The 21,489-nt window shown below is 43.4% G+C and overlaps 2 protein-coding genes across 3 annotated transcripts; both read left to right on the top strand.

Annotated features, from left to right (window-relative positions):
- Window positions 1-1,685: 1,685 nt before the first annotated feature.
- Window positions 1,686-7,030, top strand: LOC310997737 (uncharacterized protein; the record flags this gene model as incomplete). The annotated part of the gene is given in 4 exon segments (XM_083987528.1): window positions 1,686-2,201; window positions 3,068-3,592; window positions 3,594-3,621; window positions 7,014-7,030. Coding segments are annotated over 4 exon segments (1,086 nt in total).
- LOC310995598 (major facilitator superfamily domain-containing protein 6-A-like) lies at window positions 6,054-21,030 on the top strand. 2 transcript variants are annotated; one of them, XM_083984692.1, is made up of 8 exons: window positions 6,054-6,294; window positions 7,511-8,274; window positions 9,820-10,526; window positions 12,870-12,967; window positions 14,419-14,580; window positions 14,673-14,771; window positions 16,408-16,703; window positions 19,274-21,030. In XM_083984692.1, exons 2-8 carry the CDS (start codon window positions 7,513-7,515, stop codon window positions 19,475-19,477), a joined length of 2,328 nt encoding a protein of 775 aa, XP_083840818.1. In that variant the 5' UTR covers window positions 6,054-6,294; window positions 7,511-7,512; the 3' UTR covers window positions 19,478-21,030. The 2 variants fall into 2 exon arrangements, with proteins under 2 accessions (XP_083840818.1, XP_083840819.1); XM_083984693.1 differs by lacking the exon at window positions 6,054-6,294 and having other exon boundaries at window positions 7,476-8,274.
- Window positions 21,031-21,489: the final 459 nt, after the last annotated feature.

The following is a 21,489-nucleotide window of genomic DNA, read 5'->3' as shown; positions in this document are numbered from 1 at the left end:
CTGTCACATCTGTCGGCAAAGACTCACAACTTCAACTTCTCAACCTCCGTTCTCACAGGTGACACCTACAATCATGTTTTACAACTTTTTTTTTTTTTTTTTTTTTAATCTCATCTAGAAACAGATTTCTTTCTGTTGGATCAAAGACAAAATCATTTTTATACATTGTTCAACTTAAACCAGAGCAGCTTTTATTTTATTTTATTCCAGAAGAAGTCACAGACCACAGGAGGCTTTTACAACTGCAACTGCATGAAGGTGAATAATAATAAAAACACCTGCTGCTTCATGCAGACAACACATGACAGAGAAAACAACCTCACAGCAGGAAAGATTCAGATTCAGATTCAGAAAACCTTTATTGTCCTGCAAAAATGGAAAGTGGAAATTCTTCTTTGACATGTGCTACTTCCTGAAACATAAGTTAAAACCACAGTTTGACATAAAACAAACAATACAGATACAGAATAAGACATTAAAAAGATTTCATAGTGGATGAGATTTATAGAAATGTTTGTTGTCAGGAAGAAAACTGTGAGACTAAATATAAAACACTTCATGTCCATCACAGAGTGCGTTGTCCTGCAGGTTTTTTTTTTGTCACGAGTTGAGAGAATTTGTTCGTCGACGTGGACAAAAGAACTTGTTGCTTGTTGATTGAACATGTGCCTATAAATAAAAGCTGGGAACAGTCTGCAGATAAACACCCTCCGCCTGCAATCAATCAAATCTGTCCAGACCCTCTAATTCTCCGCTCCGTGGCCCAGTTTGGCTCCAATCTCTTAAAGCCTAACCCCCTCCCACCACTACTCAACCACAGCGCTGCTGGTGAATAATTGACGAGCTCCCCCTCCTCCTCTTCTCCTCCTCCCCCTCCTCCTCTCTGTGTCTCTTTCCATCACTCTGTCTTTGTGCTGTCCCTTGTCAGTGTTTTCCAGGCAGCTCCCTCCCTCCCTCTCTCACCTCCGTCATGTCCAGTTTCCACCTGTCGCCGTCGCCGCTGCCGACCGCTGCTGCTGCTGCACGTTGACGACAGTCAGGTAACCAGACGGAAACAGAGGAGCAGCTGGTAAGAACCCACACAGAACTGCTTTTAACTTTGTTCAGGTTTTATTTATTCTTTGCACTAAAATCAACTCTGACAATTTGTTGTATTTACTTTTGTACATGACATTTTATTTGCTACTGCTATTTTGCTATTTTATTATGTATAGTTTGTTCTTTTTAATCTTATCCTATATGTTGTTATCGTCACTGTGTTTTTTTATTTATTTAACCTTTATTTAACCAGGCAGAATCAATTAAGAACAAGTTCTTATTTACAATGATGATGTGTGTAATACTGCTGCTGCACTGTAATGTATATCTATCTATCTATCTATCTATCTATCTATCTATCTATCTATCTATCTATCTATCTATCTATCTATCTATCTATCTATCTATCTATCTATCTATCTATCTATCTATTTGATCACAAGATAAAACGGTAAAGTGCAGCTTCTCCACATGTTGGATGTTTATTAGAGCGTGAATCAGCTGTTTGATGTAAACCTCGGCTTCAGAAGAGAAATACTCAGATTATTCCACTCTGGACTGAAGATAAACTCTGGATTAAAACACCTGCTCTGATTTGTTTTTCAGTGTGTGATGTGAATCTGCTCTGGTTGTTGTCAGGAAGCGTCATGAAGGAGTTGTTCCTCCTCCTCCTCCTCCTCCTCCTCCTGGCGGGGGCCGAGGCGTCCTCCAGGTCTCACACCAGCAGCAGCAGCTGGTGTGAGCCGGGCTGTGACTGTCGAGGAGACCTCCGGTTCACCATCTGCTCCCGGGCGCGGCTGACCCTGTTACCCGGCCGCGTGGCGCCCAGCACCGAGCTGCTGGACCTGTCCGACAACCACGTCTCCGTCCTGCCCCGGGACTCCTTCGCCAAGAACCGCAAGCTGCGCGTGCTGCTGCTGCAGAACAACAACATCAGCCTGGTGGAGGACGGAGCCTTCTCCCGCCTGGAGTTCCTGCAGAAGCTGGACCTGAGCTGGAACCGGATCTCCGTCCTGAGCGAGGGCTTCTCCTCCGGCCTGGCGCTGCTGAGGGAGCTGCAGCTGGCACACAACCGCCTCAGCAGCCTGGACAGCCGCAGCTTCCTGCACCTGGACGGCCTGCAGAGGCTCAACCTCACCAGCAACGCCATCCACACCATACAGGTGTGTACCCACACACATCACCCACAAACTGAAAACCAGTGAGATGGGGGGAAAAAAGACAGTGTAAGAACTTTTATAGAGAGCCTAAGCAGAAGCAGGAAGAGCAGCTCGCCATGGGACCTCAGTTCAGTAAAAATCTCCATGTAAGTGAATGGGACTCAACATTTTATTTCTAATCCGATTGAATTGTGTCATGATAAAAATCTCTGACCTCTACCTGTTTAAAACATTGTTTCATGCCAAGAAATCAGCAGTTTGTTGTAAAACTATTATAAAATCCGTGACCAGAAAGACTCCAGGTGGCGTAGGTGACGTCACCACATGGCCCTTTCCTGTGTCAGCTGCTCCACTGTCTGTTACTGTAGTAGAGCGTCTGCACTAAATACATTCTTCTGTTGCCGTTTTACAACAAACTGCTGATTTTTTAGCATTAAACGTGATGTTTTAAATTGGTAGAGGTCAGATAGTTGTCTCATGACGCAATTCAGTCGGATTAGAAATACAATTTTGAGTCCGGTTCACTTAGATGGAGATTTTTTCCACACTGAGGTCCCATGGCGAGCTGCTCTTCCGCTTCCGCTTAGGCTCTCTATTACAACGCCAAATTTTATTTTCAATAACAAAAGTTTTTATTACAACGGCAAATTCAGTTTTTATTCTCTAAAGTTTTTATTACAACGGCAAAAGTTTTTATTACAACGCCAAATTCAGTTTTTATTACAACGCCAAAAGTTTTTATTACAACACCAAATTCTGTTTTTATTCTCAAAAGTTTTTATTACAACGCCAAAAGTTTTTATTACAACGTCAAATTCAGTTTTCATTGCCGAAGTCTAAAGTCCAGGATGTGGGATGTGCCTCCCCAGGTGCGGTCCTTCTCCTCCATGAGCTCGCTGCGGCAGCTCCACCTGCAGGACAACCGGCTGACGGCGCTGCGCAGCGGCATCTTCTCCATGCTGCGCTCCCTGGAGGTGCTCAACCTGGCCGGCAACCGCATCCACGAGATGGAGGCGACGGTGTTCAAGCCGCTGGTCAGCATGACGCTGCTGGACCTGGCCGACAACCGGCTGAGCACCGTGTCCTTCAAGACGTTCCTGAGCCTCCACACCTACAGCACGCACGTCCTGCTGGAGGGAAACCCCTGGAGCTGCGACTGCGACCTGCAGCGTCTGTTCAGGAAGCTGCGCAGCGTGCAGCGCCTCTTCCTGGACGACTACTACAACCTGAGCTGCAAGGCTCCGGCCGTGCTGCTCGACTACCGGCTCACCGACGTGGACTCGGAGCTGTGCATCGCCGAGACGGTCACCGTGCTCATCATCACCGTCACCGTGGTGATCACCGTGCTGGCCGCCATGCTGATGGGCGAGAGGAAGAGGAAGAAGAAGAAGAGGGGGAAGCACTGGACGCAGCAGGGAGAGCTGTCGGATGAGTCGGACTACTGAGACACACCTTCATCCTCTTCCTCCCTCCTCTTCCTCTTCCTCCTCCTCCCTCCTCCTCCTCTTCATCCTCCTCTTCCTCTTCCTCCTCCTCCTCCTCCCTCCTCCTCCTATTCCTCCTCCTCCTCTTCCTCCTCCTCCTCCTCCTCCTCTTCCTCCTCTCTCCAACGCCTCCTCCTCTTCCTCCTCCTCTTCCTCCTCTCTCCTCCTCTCTCCTCCTCCTCCTCTCTCCAACACCTCCTCCTCTTCCTCCTATCTCCTCCTCCTCCTCTTCCTCCTCCTCCTCCTCTTCCTCTCTCCTCCTCCCTCCCTCCTGCTCCTCCTCCTCCTCCTCTTCCTCTCTCCTCCTCCCTCCCTCCTGCTCCTCCTCCTCCTCTTCCTCCTCTCTTCACCTCCTCTTCCTCCTCCTCCTCCTCCTCCTCCTCCTCCTCCTCTTCCTCTCTCCTCCTCCCTCCCTCCTGCTCCTCCTCCTCCTCCTCTTCCTCCTCTCTTCACCTCCTCTTCCTCCTCCTCCTCCTCCTCCTCCTCCTCTTCCTCTCTCCTCCTCCTCTTCCTCCTCCTCCTCTCTCCCCCTCCTCCTCTCTCCTCCTCCTCCTCCTCCTCCTCTTCCTCCTCTTCCTCCTCCCTCCTCCTCCTCCTCCTCCTCCTCCTTTCTCACCACACTTTCCTCCCGTCCTTTATTCCTCTTCATTTTCAGGAACTCTCCGTCGTTACCTAATTCCCCCTCTGGAACATCTGCACGCCTGGAAAGAGATTTGGGATTCTGCCGTTCATTTGGTCGGATTTCTGCAGGAAGGATTTTCCATCTGCTTCAGTCAAACACAACATCTGCTTCAAACACTTCCTTTTTTTATCGAACTGCATTATATTTATCAAGATATTACTCTCTCATTTAACTAATGTATTCATTTTAAAACTATATTTTCTAATCTGAAACGTTTCATTTCTCTGTGAATGTTGTTTCTCATCCTGATGTGACATTAAACAGGAAGTTGTGACGCTTCGCTGTATGAAGTTTCTCTTTTTAACACAAACATTTCTACACTTTTACAGCAGAAAACAACACAACACAAACACTTCTCAGGTCAGTTCACATCGGTTCACATCAGCTGCAGCTGCTGGATGCTGCAGTCTACAGCGACCTCTGCAGGTTAGGAGAGGTATTGCATGGAAAAACATCAAACGACCGTTGATTTCATTTTCCTGTAGCGCCCCATGGGTGGGGTTTGTTTCCTGGTTAGAAAAAAAATGTTATATGTTATGACTCACTCCAGGAACTGTCATTAATGATTATTTTTTAAATTAGTTTCCTCTCCTCTTTGTCACTTTAATTTAACTAATCAGTAAGCAACAAAAAAAAAGACACAACTGTATTAAAATAGAAAATATCTGCAGGATTTTAAAGACTTTTAACGTCAAAGCTTTAATTTCCTATAGATGATTTAAATAAATAAAGGTAAGTACACATTAGTAATGCAGAATAATGTTTATTTTTCATTGTATTATACAGAGCAACAACCACCACAATAAAATGATGTTTGATTTATCTGTGTTATTGATAGATAGTAATGCATTTTAACGCATCTATAATCATTTATGATCATGTTATTAATATGTTATCGCCATAGGGAACATGGTATTTATGTTTATGGATGTTTTCACTGTCATTAATACAAGTTTCCCCTTTAATTGACACACTGGAGACGTTCAGGCGGAGTCGCTCTGATGAGTCAAAGAGCCCGGATTGACCCCCGAGGACTTCCGGATGTAGACAAAATAAAAGCACAGCACACGCCCAGACAAAGAGAACACAGGTAAATGAGCTGGAATAATATTGAATGTTTTTATTTTATTTTATTTTTTATTTTATTTCATTCAGCCGTTATTTATACAAGTAAATTTGTTGAGAGACAGACATGCAATATTACAATTGTTTGGTTAGTTTTTAATCCTGTGTCCTACACAAAAGGTAATTCTTCATTGCAGTTCATAGTTTCTTGAAATGTAAGGGCTTATTATAATTTTTCACAGCCCTTGTGGTGCGTTTAATTGCTTTGATGTCGAACCCAAATATATCCAGTGACGTAACATGTTAACAGTTATACTTTAAATTTGAATGCCTATTTATCATTTAATATGACTGACTTGGTTTGCTGCTGGTTGATTTTGTCTATATCAAGTTTCAGCTTTACATGTATCCAGAAAATTACGATTTACATCATATGCATATGGTTTTTAAGTGCATTATAATAATTAAAGCTGTGATTAACTACATTTAAGAAATTATTTTTCAATGAAATAATATAGGCTAATATATTACAAACAATACAACAATAACAAAGGCTTTTATTTTGAAGGTGGTAACCGGAAGTTGCCCAGCCGGTCGGTGTCACTTTCAGGACAGGTTTAACGAGCCGCTGTTGTTCTCAATACAAAGAGAGCCGAGCCGGGGAAACACTGGGAATTCACAGCAAGAGAAAAACGCGAGCTATTTTATTTCCCCTCATTTTTTTTTAACCATTTATCTCGTGATAAAAGTAACAATTAATACAATTATGCTCGGTTTAATGTGAGAAATGTCCGAGCGAGGAGAAAGAAAGAAATCCATCAGGAACTGCGCAGTCATAGTTTAATGGGAGCGGTGACCTGAGCAGGTGAGTTAATTAAATTCATGTGTTTTATTTTTATTTGACACTGGGTGTTTGTTTTTATTTTTCAGTGTTTAAATAGTTGAATGAGGTTTTCATTTCAGGAGACTCTGTCTGTGTCATTTCCTGCCCGTTCAACCGGTTCATCGACCGGACACGTCGACTTCACTTCGACTGTTTCCGTAAATTCTCCTTTAAATGAACTCGGTTCGTTTTTATATTTTTATTTTATTTCATTCCCCCTTTTTTAACTGTAGTTTTCATGCAGATGTGTCACACACTTCCGCATAGGACCGTCAGTGACGGGGAGACGGTTTCCAAACGTGGGTCTGCGGACCCCCAGCGGTCCCTGTGGGCTCACCTGGGCCGGTCCTGGTGCGTTCACGGTCCACGTTTACAGTGTAGTAATCCTGGGTTTCTGAATGATGCCGTCTTATAGTTTAGTAGTTATCAAATCTGTGCTACTTTGTTTATTTAATTGTTATATTTACATTTCATCATCCTCACTACTTCCTTGTTTTTATTGTGTGTCTATTTAGTCTTTATATGTAGGAAAAGTTTCCCCACAGTTACAGACTGAACTGTGCCAAAAGATTAAAAATAAATCTATTATTGGCAGCAGAACAAAGGCTCATCACACCACAGGCTGCGGCGCTGTGTGACGTTGTGTCTGTGTGTTTCACTGTGTGGGTAAAAAATAACTCCTGATTCTTCTGTTTTCACAGCAAGGAAGAGGAGATAACAGAAATCTCAGGATGTTAAAACCTTCTATTGACGATAATTCATGCATTTAAAAAAAAAAAAAACCCTGATTAGGCTGTTTGTGTGTAACTTAGTCACACCTAAAAAAAAACAGGAACAACAGAATGAGTGTGTTTAAAGCTTCCTAAATGTTCCTCCAAAGACAGATCTATTTATACCGGAGCTGTTTGATTAACGCCAGACTGGGAGGAACTGAAGCTGGAGCGTCTCCAGAGTAATGAACCTTTTTATAGTGAGAGAAAGAATCGGCTCGTTCATCACCGGAGGACGTTTCTCCTCCTCACAGCTGCTGCAGAGGAGCAGCGCCGTCTCTCCATCGGAGCGCCGTGAAATCCTGGTTTGACTTCCGGCCAAACCTCCGACTGTGCTGAGCTGAGCGGCGCGGAGCGGAGCAGACGAGGCGGCGGATGAGCTCAGCATCATTTGTTTAACAACTGCCGTTTTCCTTATCTGGTTGCAGATATGGCAGCTGACGACAAGGTTGCCATCCTGACCGACGACGAGGAGGAGCAGAAGAGGAAGTATGTCCTGGCCGAGCCGTTCAACACTCTGTCGCTGCAGCGGAAGGCCGGCGTCTCCACGGCGACCGGAGATGCACCACCGGAGCAGCAGCAGCAGCCGGCGGCGTCCTCGTCCTCGCAGCCCGACGCCATCGGCTGCTGCCAGCGGTTGTGTCTCCGCGTCAACAGCCACCTGCTGGTCTCCAAGATCTTCTACTTTTTCTTCTACGCGGCCTACGGCTCGCTGCACCCGCTGCTGGCCGTCTACTACAAGCAGCTGGGCATGTCGGCCAGCCGCAGCGGCCTGCTGGTCGGCATCCGCTACTTCATCGAGTTCTGCAGCGCGCCCTTCTGGGGCGTGGTGGCCGACCGCTTCAAGAAGGGCAAGGCCGTGCTGCTGTTCTCCGTCTTCTGCTGGCTGGTCTTCAACAGCGGCATCGGCTTCGTCAAACCGGCCGAGATGAGATGCGAGGAGAAAGACGCCGGCGTTCCCGTGACGACGACGGTGGCGCCCGAGATGACGACAAACGGCACGAGTCTGAGCGGCAACTTCACCAGGAGTCGGCGCAGCATCTTTGAGTTCCCACAGCTGCTGCACAGACACGTACGAAGCGCCGACGGCAACACCACGACGACGACGCCCCCCAACGCCACCACGCTCACGCCCAACGGCACCACCACCGCCGCCACCACCACCACCTCGCCGGCTCCGACCAAGGCCAAGGTAGGGCTGGGACGATACGCTTTTCTCCCGATTTGATTCTTCTACGATTTTTTGGATGCCGATACGATTTAAATTGCGATTCTACGAAATTGCCGATTTTCTCGATTTTTAGTCTGCATTGTTAAAGCAGAAGTAAGCAATATTTTTGTGTTAATATAAGTCTTAAATAGTTTTATCTTCCGACAGCAATCACTTATATAGAGTGTTTGGTCTGAAACACGGGTCTCTCAGTCACTCTGCTCTGCTCTGAGCCGAGGAGAAAACTTTTCTTTTATCCAATGAGGAGAGAGAACGGCATGCAGGGCTGTGTGTGCAGCCAAGGGATGCGCCTGAATGTGGTGACGTAGGGACGAGGACCAATAGATCCATGACGAGGGCGGGGGCTGCTAACTCCATCGGCTGACAAGACGTTATGGTGCATTCAAGGCAGCCCGTAACTCGTGTTTTTCCGACCTGTGAAGTGGTACCAGTTCGATCTGGTACGAGTTCACGGGTCGGAAGTTACGAGTGGCCGTTATAGTGACTTTCACAGGTAAAACAGGTCGGAAAAACACGAGTGGGTTGCCTGGAACGCTACAAAGTCGTAAGTCGTGACTTGAAGCTGTAATTTACGGTTTCAAAAGCCTGCCTGGAACGCAGCATTAGCCAAAACGACCGGATCGCTTACTTCTGCTTTAACACCAGTGAAACAGTTGAATGATTATGATTGTCTACAGACTATTCCAGGAGCCATATTTCTCCAAAAAATACACACCACATGTAAGTCAGTTTTTCAGATTTATTCAGCAGCAATATGTTTACTCTCTTTTCAAAAGCCTGGACTGCATAAAAGAGGCAAAAATAAAAGATAGATAGAAAAAACAGGCTCCTGACAAAATGAGATATAGACTGAGGTAAACTGCTACATTTTAACATTTATCTGCACACAAATAATAATAATGTAGGAGCCTATAAATTAACATACTCCATTATAAAGTGAACTTAAACCCTTTTCAAAACCTGGACTCTCTGTATGTAAAAAAGGCGAACAAATGCACATTGGCATTGCACAAAATAAAATAAAATAAATAGATTTTTGAAAAATCGATTTAAAGGATAATTACCGTTTTTTTTACAATCTGGACCTTATTTCTAGCATAAAATCCGATCATTTCCTCACCCAGATAACTTTGGTGTCATTACAAGTCGTTCTGATGAAATGAGCTCCAGCTGAGAGCCGTGTATATCCGTATAATGGAGTCTACAGGGCAGCAGAATGCAGCCTATAAATAACACATTATCTGCAGAGAAACTCCTTCATTTCACCAATATTTAGTTCTGATAGGCTAGTGCTATTCCCCTCTGAGTCCGGGGTTAGCTGTTATCAACATCCGGGGTCTGTAGGTTGACCTACTGACCTCTGACCTGGATGATGTCATCGTACTTGAAATAATATGCTAGAAATAAGGTCCAGATTGAAATAAGCGGTAATTATCCTTTAAAAATCGTCAAAAAAATATTGCGATACTTGTGTGAATCTATTCTTTCTCCCACCGCTACGCCAAGGAGTACCAGATCGTCTTCAACCAGGACCAGGTGGAGACCATCTTCCTGCTCATCCTGCTGGTCATCATCGTGGGCGAGTTCTTCAGCGCGCCGGCCGTCACCATCGTTGACACGGTGACGCTGCAGTACCTGGGGAAGGCGCGCGACCGCTACGGCCTGCAGCGCATGTGGGGCTCTCTGGGCTGGGGGCTGGCCATGCTGCTGGTCGGCATCTGGATCGACCACACGCACGTCCAGGCGGTGATCGACGGCCTGGGCTGCGTCCCGCCCGACTTCCGCCTCCACAACTACCGCATCGCCTTCATCGTGTTCGGCGTGCTGATGGCCGTGGCCTTCATCGTCGCCACGCAGTTCTACTTCGAATCGGCCGACGACTACCGGCTGGAGCCTCCAGAGGGCGTGGTGGAGCACGCCGACGCCTCCTCCTCCACCTCCTCCTCGTCGGACCAGACTCCCAGCGGCGCTCCGGAGTTCCACTACAGCGACCTGCTGAAGCTGCTGTTCACCGTGCGCTACAGCTCGGTGCTGTTCGTGGCCTGGTTCATGGGCTTCGGCTACGGCTTCGTCTTCAGCTTCCTCTACTGGCACCTGGAGGACCTGAAGGGGACCACCACGCTGTTCGGCGTCTGCTCCGTCCTCAGCCACGTCTCCGAGCTCGCCGCCTACTTCACCAGCCACAAGTTCATCGAGCTGGTGGGGCACGTCAGGTGAGACCATCCAGACAAGACACTGAGAACATTTAACAACCCTGTCAATGAATGAATGAATTTATTTCAGACGAACGAGTCTAAAATGAAAAAAATATATATATATAAGCATCTTCAAATTATAATATGCACAAGTTTAAGAAAGGAGTAGGAAGAAGTATGCACCCCTTTCTACTCACCATGGTTTATATATCTACTACATAAATATCTATATCAATAAACATATAGATCCACATATATATATATATATATATATATATATATATATATATATATATATATATATATATATATATATATATATATATATATATATATATATATATATATTACATAAATATAAATATATATAATATAAATATATTAACGTATAATATCCCATGTATTTAGCAGTTTGTTTTTATCCCTCATCTTCCATATAACTATTTAGAAATAATTATTTATACCTCTTTTTCAGTATATTTATGTTATATTTATGTATCATCATTTAAAAGCTTTGCGTTAACTTACATGAACCTACTCTAGACACATTTTTTACTCCATAATCTAAATAAATAATGATAAAATGATCAGTTATTGACATGTATCTCTGTTGAACAGAAACCACAATGGTTTCTATTCATTGTAAATTCTGCAAAAGGTTAAAAAAGGAGGGGGAAAAAAGTATTTTTATTATTATTATTGTAATTTTTATTCCAAGCTGAATGTGTCTTGTTCAGAATAATTATGTACTGAGTGAGGGATAGACAATATAAAATTAATCTTCTCCCTTCTCCTTTCCAACCAGGGAATAAGAAAGTATTGGCTAAGAGAGAGAAAGAAAGTCTGTAGTTGATATAGAAAAGAAAAACATGAAATTAGAGAATATTTGTCTGTTTTTTTTCAGATTTTGCTTGAATGCATTGCATTTATTTCAGCTCAAATCAAACTCTGTCTAAAGAATCCTTGTGGATTTATTTGATTATAAAACACTCGGCGTCGTGTCATCACAGCTTCAGTCGTGCTGCTGCTGCTGCTGCTGCTGCTGCTGGTGTTGTCATTGTCGTTGTCATTGTTGTGTGAAAGCGTCCGAGCAGCGCAGAGTGAATCTGCCTCTGGAGGGAAACAATGGCGTCATTGATGCTCGGTGGGTTTTTCTGCCGGAGCGAGTCCGGCTCTGCAGCTCACAGGCAGCGGGGACATTTGAGAGGCCGGTGTTAGATGTCAGGCTGCAGCTCCACACACAAAACACACACAACACACACAGAACGACATCCACAAAACGTTAAGGAGCCTCTTAAAGGCCAACGTTGCAACGAAGGGAAGATTCAGATCAACGACCAGCAGAGAAGTGAAATGAAAACTTCACAGCAGGTTGATCTCCGTTGTGTTGTCTGTTGTTGTGTGTCTTCTTGTGTGTGAGGATGTGACACTTTGTGCTGCGAACACACAACATACACACTTCCTGCTTCAACATCGCTCACTGTCACCTGTCTGTTTATAGACGGGACAACTGTGTGTGTGTGTGTGTGTGTGTGTGTTAAATGACCTGTTAGCACTAGAAACAGTCTGAAAGTGAAACCTGACTGTGTCGCCTCGTTTCCAACCACCTGTTTCTATGCACAATTTACATTTAAGCTGATTTGTGCAAAATTATTTTGTATTTTATCATTTTTTGAGTCGATTAAATCTAAATGTTGAAGCATTTCACTGAAACCAACACCAGTACATGAAGAAATGTCACGTTTCGTTAACAACGTTGTCTAAATTTGGATGGAAACTTGTTATAAACTCATTCATTTAACTTGTATTATTAATAATTACATGGCTGATTGACAGTGAGTCAATGCAGTTCAATTTTTTGTCTTCAATAATCAACTTTATTTAACTTTTCATAATGCAGAATAATTGAAGATTTCAGTTGGAAAACAATGCTAAGAAGCTGTTTTTTCTGCACGAGTCGTTTCAGTCGTCATGTGAGTTTTGTTTTAAAGCCCTTATCACCTGGTTGGTTGGTTTGTTTGTTGGATGCTGGTTCGATTCCTGTGTCTGTGTCTTTACGTTAACATCACAGAAAGAGAAGGAGGAGATCTAAATGTTAACAAACATAAAGTAAGAACAATAGAAAAGCGTGTGCATATCAAGCGATAAAACAAAGCACAAACATAAATATATTTAAAAAGAGGTATAAAAAATTATTCTATATAGAAGAGGAAGTGTGATGAGGGATATAAATAAATTTCTTAGATATTTATGTGGATATTTATGTAGTGTATATATAGAAATATATAAACCGTGATGAGTTAAAAGAGTATATTTCTTCCTACTCCTTGATGATACTTTTATTTTTTGTCTCCTCCTCAGGGTGCTGTACATCGGCCTGGCCTGCAACACGGCTCGCTACCTGTACATCTCCTACCTGCAGAACGCCTGGACCGTCCTGCCCATGGAGGTCCTGCAAGGTAACAGCCAGAGGAGGGAGGGGGAGGGAGGAGGGAGGGGTGAAGGAGGGAGGGAATCTAGGACCCAGGGGAGCCGGCGGGATCCAGCTGTGTTTGTCTAACTAACAGGAGGCTTATCATCATCAGCTGCCGGTCTGCTTCCTCCTGCAGCCCGGATCAGCAGGACCTGCAGCAGTTTACACACAAACAGCAGCAGCAGACTGTACTTTAGAGGGGAAAATGAATATTTAAAATACTTATTGTTATTGTCTGTCAACTTGTATTTAACAAGTTTAAACACAAACAGGAAGCTGCATGGATTTAGTGCTGGAGCAGGATGCAGCTTATCAATAACCTCTGAATAAAGATCAACAATAACCTGCAGAGTCGTCAGACAGAGGCAGAACATCATAGTAAAGCCACATTTGACTTTCTATTTACCGTACATCCCCCAAAGCATTATGGGAGCTGTAGTCCCACTCCCACCACGACATTCAGACATTTAGATATTTAAAGATATGTAAAAAAAAAAAAAAAAAAAGGAGAAGCTGCAACCAGAAAATGTTTGCTGCCTTTGTTCAAACTGAAGTGGATGAAAAATGTGAAGCAGGTGGAAAACAAAAGAGCGCTGACGTTCAGTCAACACATCACGGCTCCTCTGTGTGTGTGTGTGTGTGTGTGTGTGTCCGCCCTGAGAAAACACGTCACCTCCCAGAATAAACAAGGTAAAACTCGTCAGCCTCAAGTTCAGCGTCTGTTTCCACTGTGAAGCTGAAACCGGTACTGTAGATCTCAGTGTGACTGGAGGAGACAGGAAGGCAGGAAGCCTTTAAAAATAAAAGCCTTTTGTCTGAGCTCTGATTAAAAACCAAAAAAACATGACCTGTAGGGATGTCACAATTACTTGTTTTCACAATTAATCACGGTATTAAACGCCACAATTAATTGATCGTAAATATTCCTAAATACCGTCACTTTCCAAAAAAGATTATGTCGGAACCATATCGGCAGATGTAGCGCCAAAGTAAAGGTAAATGCACAGATAAAGTCCATTTACATAACATTGAATTGGTAGGAATTTAAATGCTAGAGTGTAATTTGTAATAAAAAAAAAAAAGATTAAAATTAACTTAAACATTTGGTATCGATGACACTTCCCCTGGCGGATTAATAATTGGTCATATTTTAATAGATATCTAAAATATTTTATAATTAGTAATGTATATTTGAACTATATTTTATTTTACACATTAATAGTGTTGTGAAATTAATTAATTCATTATAATCGTGATTATTTCTCTGACAATAATCGTACCAAGAAAATCTGTAATTGTGACATCCCTACAAAATAAAAGCCTTTCCTCTGAGCTGTGATTTAAAAAAAAAAAAAAAAAACATGACCTGAGTTATGTTTTTCACCGGAAATGAACAATATGGAGTGAAATAAAAATAAAGATGTTTTCCTCCTCCAGGTGTGAGCCACGCCTCGGTGTGGGCGGCCTGCATCTCCTTCCTGAGCGCGGCCGTGCCCCCCGCCCTGCGGACGTCGGCGCAGGGCATCCTGCAGGGCCTGCACCTGGGGCTGGGCCGCGGCTGTGGCGCCATGGTGGGCGGCGTCTTCGTCAGCTACTTCGGTACCAAATCATCTTTTCCTTTAATAAAAAAACAAAAACAAAGAGAGGAGATGTTTTGAGTGTTTCTGAGTTTCCCTCTGTTCCCTCTGCAGGCGCCGCCGCCACCTTCAGAGGGATCGGCATGGCGTCCCTCGTCATCCTCCTCATCTTCGCCCTCATCCAGTGTTTGTCTGGAGAGTCTGAGGACAAAGGTGACGATGACACGCAACAAATATTCAACTTTGATCTTTTCTTTTTTTCTTTTTTTTTGATCAACATTTTATTTCAATTTTCAATTTAGAAGAAAAGAACATGAGTGAATAATAGAAAGGCACGGGAGGGGTATACATATAGACAATACACATTACTCAAAAAGACACTCACAAGACGCACACAGAAAATAAAGCAACTTTAAAGTAAGTTAAAAAATGGCTAAAGGATATACAGCTCTGGGGAAAAAATTAAGAGACCACCTCAAAATGATCAGTTCCTCTGGTTTTACTATTCATAGCTATGTGTTTGAGTAAAATGAACACTTTTGTTTCATTCTATAACCTACTGACAACATTTCTCCCAAATGGGAAATAAAAATATTGTCATTTAGAGCATTTATTTACAGAAAATGGCAACAGGTCAAAATAACAAAAAAATTCTGGTGTTTTCAGTCCTTGTATAATACAAAGAAAACAAGCTCATATTCATTTTAAAACAACACAACACTACTTTTTAAACTTAGGAAGAGTTTAGAATAAGAGAATTGTTAGAATTGTTGGAATAATCCCAATTTTTAATCGCAGCAGTGTTTTTTTTATTCATTTATAATCTTTCTTCCTCATTAAATATGATTTGGTTCAGGTTCAATAGACACTGGAATTGATGGCTGCCATACATGTAGAGAAGCTGGGGGGGTATTTTACTGTAGTCTCTCTCTCTCTCTTTCTCACACACACACACACACACACACACACACACACACACACACACACACACACACACACACACACACACACACCTGCGTCTTTACTGTAACTGCTCTGAAGCAGTGCGCTTCTTGTCTGTTCCTCTGAGCTCCTAGATGACCATGGATCAACAATGGGCTCCTACATTTAACTCAACGGGCTGGTACCGAGAATGAAGTCGGGCCGCGCCGGTCCGCGGTCCCGTTAAAAACAATGAACACCGCCGATGATTTCATTAAAAAAAAAAAACCCGGACGCCTCGGACAGGACGTGAAATGTGGACATGTCTGGGCAAACAGGACGTTTGGTCACCGTAAACGTAGCATGCCTGATAAAGTTAACGTCAGCTAGCTGCGGATAATGGTTAATAATAATAAGACTACAACATTGTAGTGACCAGCCCTGTGCACACGTAGCGGTGAGGGGGAGAGGGGGTGTACCTGCCTGCTGCTGTGTGCGTGTGTGAAGGGAGAGAGAGAGAGAGACAGAGGAGGCGGCGTATTTTTGACTGACAACCCATGCAGACGCAGTGCAAGTTATTTATTTTTTTTACTTTGTAACGGAAGCTATTTAAAATAAAATAAAAATTAACATTTCACTCGTCCTCCTGCATGTAGTAGCACCGGAGCGACCACATTACATTTTAACTCGCACCTTAAGAAATTAAGTCGCATATGTGACCTAATAGGTCGCACGCTGGAGCCCTGGTTATAGATATATATTCTTATACACAGAACTCCTAGTGGTCATTGGAATAACTTTTGATTACGTTGCTCGAACAGAAAAAAGACAAAAAAACAAAAACACAACAGCAAAACAAACGGAAAACAGACAAAAGACAAAGATAACAACAAAATAGAACTAAACATCTTTTTTATTCTCTTCTCAGAGGACAAGATCTTAGCGGAGAACATCCCGGTCCCGTCCAGCCCGGTGCCCATCGCCACCATCGACCTGGTGCAGAGCCAGCACGCCGCCGGCAGCCCGTCTCCGCTCCGCCACGCGCCGGCTGCGCTGCCCATGAGGAAGACCAAGCACCAGGAGGAGCAGGAGGACGTGACGCGGCCGGCGTGGGTCCTGTCCGGGGCGCCGTGGGTTACCATCGCCTTCGCCATCGTCCAGATCAAAGAGATGATGAACCTGGCCAGGAGCGGCGGCCCGCCACCGGAGAACCAGCCGCTGCAGGTACACACACACAACACACAGTGGGTTTATGGATCAATACACAAAGTTAAAGGGATAGTTCAACATTTTGGCAAATTGGGCCATTGCCATAATCGCTATAGTCATAGCAGTAGGTTCGTAACCTCATGGCTCATGGGATTTCTTGGTTTCCCTCATCAAACTCATCAAACTCATCAAACACACAATCCAACAACTCCACAACGCTCTGGTGGACAAGTTGTGACCTGCACATTCACCACGCTATGAGATAATAACACAACGTTACCAGACAGAGTTGTTTTAGAGGGAAATGCAGAGACTGTTGATGAAAAACTGTCCCTGAAGGCAATGCGCATCAGTAGTTTTACATGAATTTCCCTCTAAAACAACTCAGTCTGGTAACGTTGTGTTATTATATCATAGTGTGGTGAATGTGCAGCTCACAACTTGTCCACCAGAGTGTTTTTGAGTTGTTGGATTGTGTATTTGATGAGTTTGATGAGGGAAACCAAGAAATCCCATGAGCCTCCGTAGCGTAGCTCTGAGCAGCTCACGGCTCTGCTCCGCCGTTCTAAAAATAGCTTGCACCGACAATTAAAGGTAACAAACCTACTGCTATGACTATAGGGATTATGGCAATGGGCCAGTTTGCCAAAATGTTGAACTATCCCTTTAACAATCAATACACTGATCGATCAGCTCGTCGTCAGAATTGATTCATCTGACGAGTAGTTTCCAGATCAATCGAAGTGAAAACCCAAAAAGGTTTCTCACGTCTTCCTGTTTTAAAACCGACAGTTTAGATTCTCCTTTGAGGTAAATGTGGTTGGTTGCCGTGGCGACACGTGCCACGTGATAATAACAGACTGTTTCCATGTTTTGTGTGTGTGTGTCATCGTCATCATCTGCGCGGCTGCCCACACACACACACACCGAAAGAAAGGTGAGACGGGTTCGTGTGCAAAGGTCGATGGAAAACTACCGTGTGTGTGTGTGTGTGTGTGGTATGTGGGCGTGTACATGCATGCATACGTCTGTGTGTGTCGGTGAAAACTCCTACGCATGAGTCCAGACGTCATGTGAGGTTCATGCATGACTGGGTTACTCCCACTCTGTCTAAGCCACGCCCCCTTTCCCACCCTGACTCCGCCCCCTGGTTAACAGTCAGACATCTATCGCCTGTTGGAGGAATTATAATCAATAGATTTATCAGATCTGAGCAAAGGAAAATGACAGAGAGAGAAATTTTTTTTTAAAAGAAAAGTTTTTGAAGAAGCGAGGAGGAGCTGCGGCTGTCGATGCCGATGTCGTGGCGAGAGAGGGAGAGAGAGCCAATCAGAGCAGAGGAGAGAGCGACAGGATTCACACAGGTCAGTGCAGCCAGGTCACATGACGACGTCTGTTTTTTAAGATTCAGCATCATCAGGTTCAAGATACAAGTGAGTTAAGGCTGCAACTAACCATTATTTGTTGGTCAATAAAATGTTAAAAACAAAGAAACCAGAAATATTCACATTGAAGAAGCTGAAAACAGAGAATTTGGACTTTTTTTCTTTAAAAACTACTCAAATCGATTATAAGATCATCAAACTAGTTGATGATTAATTTAATAATTAATAATAATCGATTATTGTACGATTAATCAATGAATTGTTGCAGCTCTAGAGTTAGGCCTCGTTCTGACACAAAAGACTCTTCTAAGTAATATTTAATATGTGAGCAACAACACTGTTTGCATTGGATCGGATCAGAATTGCATTGAAACCAGCTCCGTATGTGGTTTGAATCCGTTTTGGAAAAATTGGATCTTGTGGGTTTTTTTGGCTGTTCAGACCGTCAAAATATCAAACTAGATACAATATGGATATGACAAAAATCCGATGTGGAGCCAAGGTTATCAACAAGTGATGAATCAGTTTTAGTTTAGTTTTTATTTTAGAGGAATTGACAAGTTTTTATTTAGTTTTTTTATTTAGTCTTAGTTTTAGTTTTTCAGGTTTTAGGAGAAAGCCTCTGAAGATGAACTTCCACATTTGTGGGATTTCCCCTTTTAGTTACATCCCATAATGTCCTCATCAGGTTGCATTCACTCTTATCTACCTGTGGTATCTGGTATCTGCAGTTCAGTGTTGTTTCAGTTAGTTTTGCATCGTCCATTGTAGTTTTTATTTAGTTCTCGTTTTTGGGGAAATTTGCCTTTTTTATTTTAATTTCAGTTTACTAAATTATTTTTCCACTGCTAGTCTTAGTTTTAGTTAATTATAATAACTCTGGTTTGGAGTGACAGTGTCAACAAGGCCTTAATGTGAGTTATGTAGTTAGTTAGTTTATCAGTTTATTAGTTAGTTAGTTTATTAGTTTATTTAATTATGGTAGTTAGTTAGTTTATTAGATAGATAGATAGATAGATAGATAGTTGGTTTATTAGTTAGTTAGTTAGACGTTACAGTTTTATCTTTATTCAGAGTTCAATAAAACATCCATGTTCCTCCATGTTGGTGCCAGATGTGTGTGTGTGTGTGTGTGTGTGTTGCACCTGGATAACCAGCTCCTCTCCGACACCATCACTGTTTGTTCCTCTCCGTTGCCAGGTGCCTAACGACCGGGCGTCGACCGAGTACGCGGCGGTGGCCGACAACGGCGCCGACGCACAGCCGCCCACACAACCAGACGCCACCCGACCCGACGGAGACCAAACGCACCCGGCCTCAGACGGAGGAGGAGGAGGAGGAGGAGGAGGAGGAGGAGGAGGGGCCAGAGAAAACCCCGCCTTCACAGCAGGAAGCACAGACTGAAGCTCCTGTTATTGCTGCAGAAACACGTCAACACTGTATTTGTACAGATTTACTGAGCTTGTAAATGTTTTAGAGACCGTAACTGAGACTTTGGATGAAAAAACGAGGCGTGTTCGTTGGAGGCGAGCAAATCCAACGCACCCCTCGGCTCCGTGCACTGTGTTAACTAACTGCCCTTTACCGGTGGAGTGAGAAGGAAGAGACTGTGCCTCCCACTTTGTTTACATGAAGAAACAAATGAAAGAATCTGAGCAGTAACGTGATTCTACATTTACTTTAACAATCTGAACTCATCAGGTTTTTATTTATTTCTCCTGTTTTAATCCACAGGTTCCCGATGTTTCTGCACCACAGGTTTTATAGAGTGTTTCTTGTTTGTTTTTCACAATAAAAGCCTGTGTGTGTCACCAACAGCAGCAGCAGCAAAGAGTAGAAATTTAAAAAAAAGACTTTTAATTAAAGGGATAGTTCACCCAAAATTCAAATTTCACTCATTATCTCCTCCCCCTCATGTGGACTAAGGGCTGGGAGAAGTTTCAGAGTCCTCCGTGGCTTCTCTGAGTTACAGCGGGGCTCCGTGCAGCACTGCATGTCCATATGACGGTTGAGAACGGGGCTCACTTTTCTTCGTCCAAAAAGACACACCAAAAAACATCCAAATACCTCCATAGTGCTCGTCTGTAATGTCCCTCTTGTATTGAAGCCCCGACATGAGAAATTGTTCCGAAAAAAATTAAGTATGTCTATGTTTTAAGCTTGTTTGTAGCGGAAGCTCCCAGCACTGCTCTTCCTGGTCCATCCAAATCTCACACGATTTGCACTGACGCCGGCGCAAATCGCACGATGAAGAAAATTGAGCCCCGTTCGTAGTTCCCCGTTCGTTGAACTATCCCTTTAAGGATTTAATTGTGTGCACCTGCTGTGTAAACTGCAGCCTGTTCACACGGTCTCTGCTGCTGCTGCTGAGTTTAATTAATCAGATTTTAATTTGATCTGGACCCTCGTCACCCATCACACATCATGTTTAGCTGATGCAAAACTCCTGTTAAGTTGCGTTCAACATGCTGTAATTAATCGTTAATCTGTGGTGCCGGGGTTGGGAACATTTTTTTTTTTACAAATATACGAACTTAACGCAGTGTTTTAGCAAATTCTTGAGCCTTAAATGAAAGTTAATCTGTTTCAGAAAAGCTGCGTTTCTGGAAGGACTTCACATTCTCTTTTAGTTTCAGATTTCATCATCACTCCAAAACAAAAGACTGTGCAGCCGAGGATGAGCTGCTGCTGTTTGATCGCTGTGTATAGTGAAGAAGAAGTGCCTCCGTTAAAGCCGCTGTAAGCCTCTTTAATCATCGTTGTCGTCCAAACTAATTATTAGAAGATGTCAGGAGAAGGATCCCTTTACTCAAACTCACTCCCACAGGAACACCTGTCACACAGGGGATGTTTTTTTTTAAGGTTAATCCCACTGTTTTTGTATTGAAACTGCCAATAACAGAAAGACACACTCTCTCTCTCTATCTCTCTATTTACTGTACAGACTCTGTTTCTGATTTTCATGCCAAATAATTCCCAGTGTTCAGTGTCGATTAAAGGACTTTGGAAAAATCTGTGACGGAGTCGTGGCGACAATTTAACATTAGACTGGTTAAAAACAATGATCAGCACAACTGTTACAAGAGATAAATATTGTACTTTTTACTTTGTACTTAACTTTTAAAACCCTCCTGTTGTCCTCCTGGGTCAAGGAAGGAAGGAAGGAAGGACAAAGGGATGGGATGAAAAAAGGAAGGAAAACAGGAAGGAAAGATAGAAGGAGGGAGGGAACTCTTTTTTGAGGGAACAAAAAGAAAGGAAGAAGTAAGGACGAAGGGAAGGAAGGGGAAAAGGATTGTGGAAAGAAGGAAGGGAAAAAGGAAGAAAAGAAATATGGAGGGAGGGAACAGATTCGTTCAAGGAAGGAAGAAGGAAGGAAGGGAGGGGAAAAGGATTGTGGAAAGAAGGAAGGGAAA

Source organism: Trachurus trachurus, assembly GCF_905171665.1.
Source record: "Trachurus trachurus genome assembly, chromosome: 2".
In the NCBI taxonomy this organism is placed as follows: domain Eukaryota; kingdom Metazoa; phylum Chordata; class Actinopteri; order Carangiformes; family Carangidae; genus Trachurus; species Trachurus trachurus.
The sequence above is the reverse complement of the archived record's forward strand: the minus strand, read 5'-3'. Positions and strand labels throughout refer to the sequence as shown.

What these genes read in the sequence shown, in the direction of transcription:
- LOC310995598 (XM_083984692.1), top strand. Translation starts at nt 7,513, where the DNA reads ATGGCAGCTGACGACAAGGTTGCCATCCTGACCGACGACGAGGAGGAG. An exon ending in CGGCTCCGACCAAGGCCAAG is followed by an intron (nt 8,275 to 9,819) that starts GTAGGGCTGGGA and finishes CGCTACGCCAAG; the next exon opens with GAGTACCAGATCGTCTTCAA. An exon ending in GCCCATGGAGGTCCTGCAAG is followed by an intron (nt 12,968 to 14,418) that starts GTAACAGCCAGA and finishes TTCCTCCTCCAG; the next exon opens with GTGTGAGCCACGCCTCGGTG.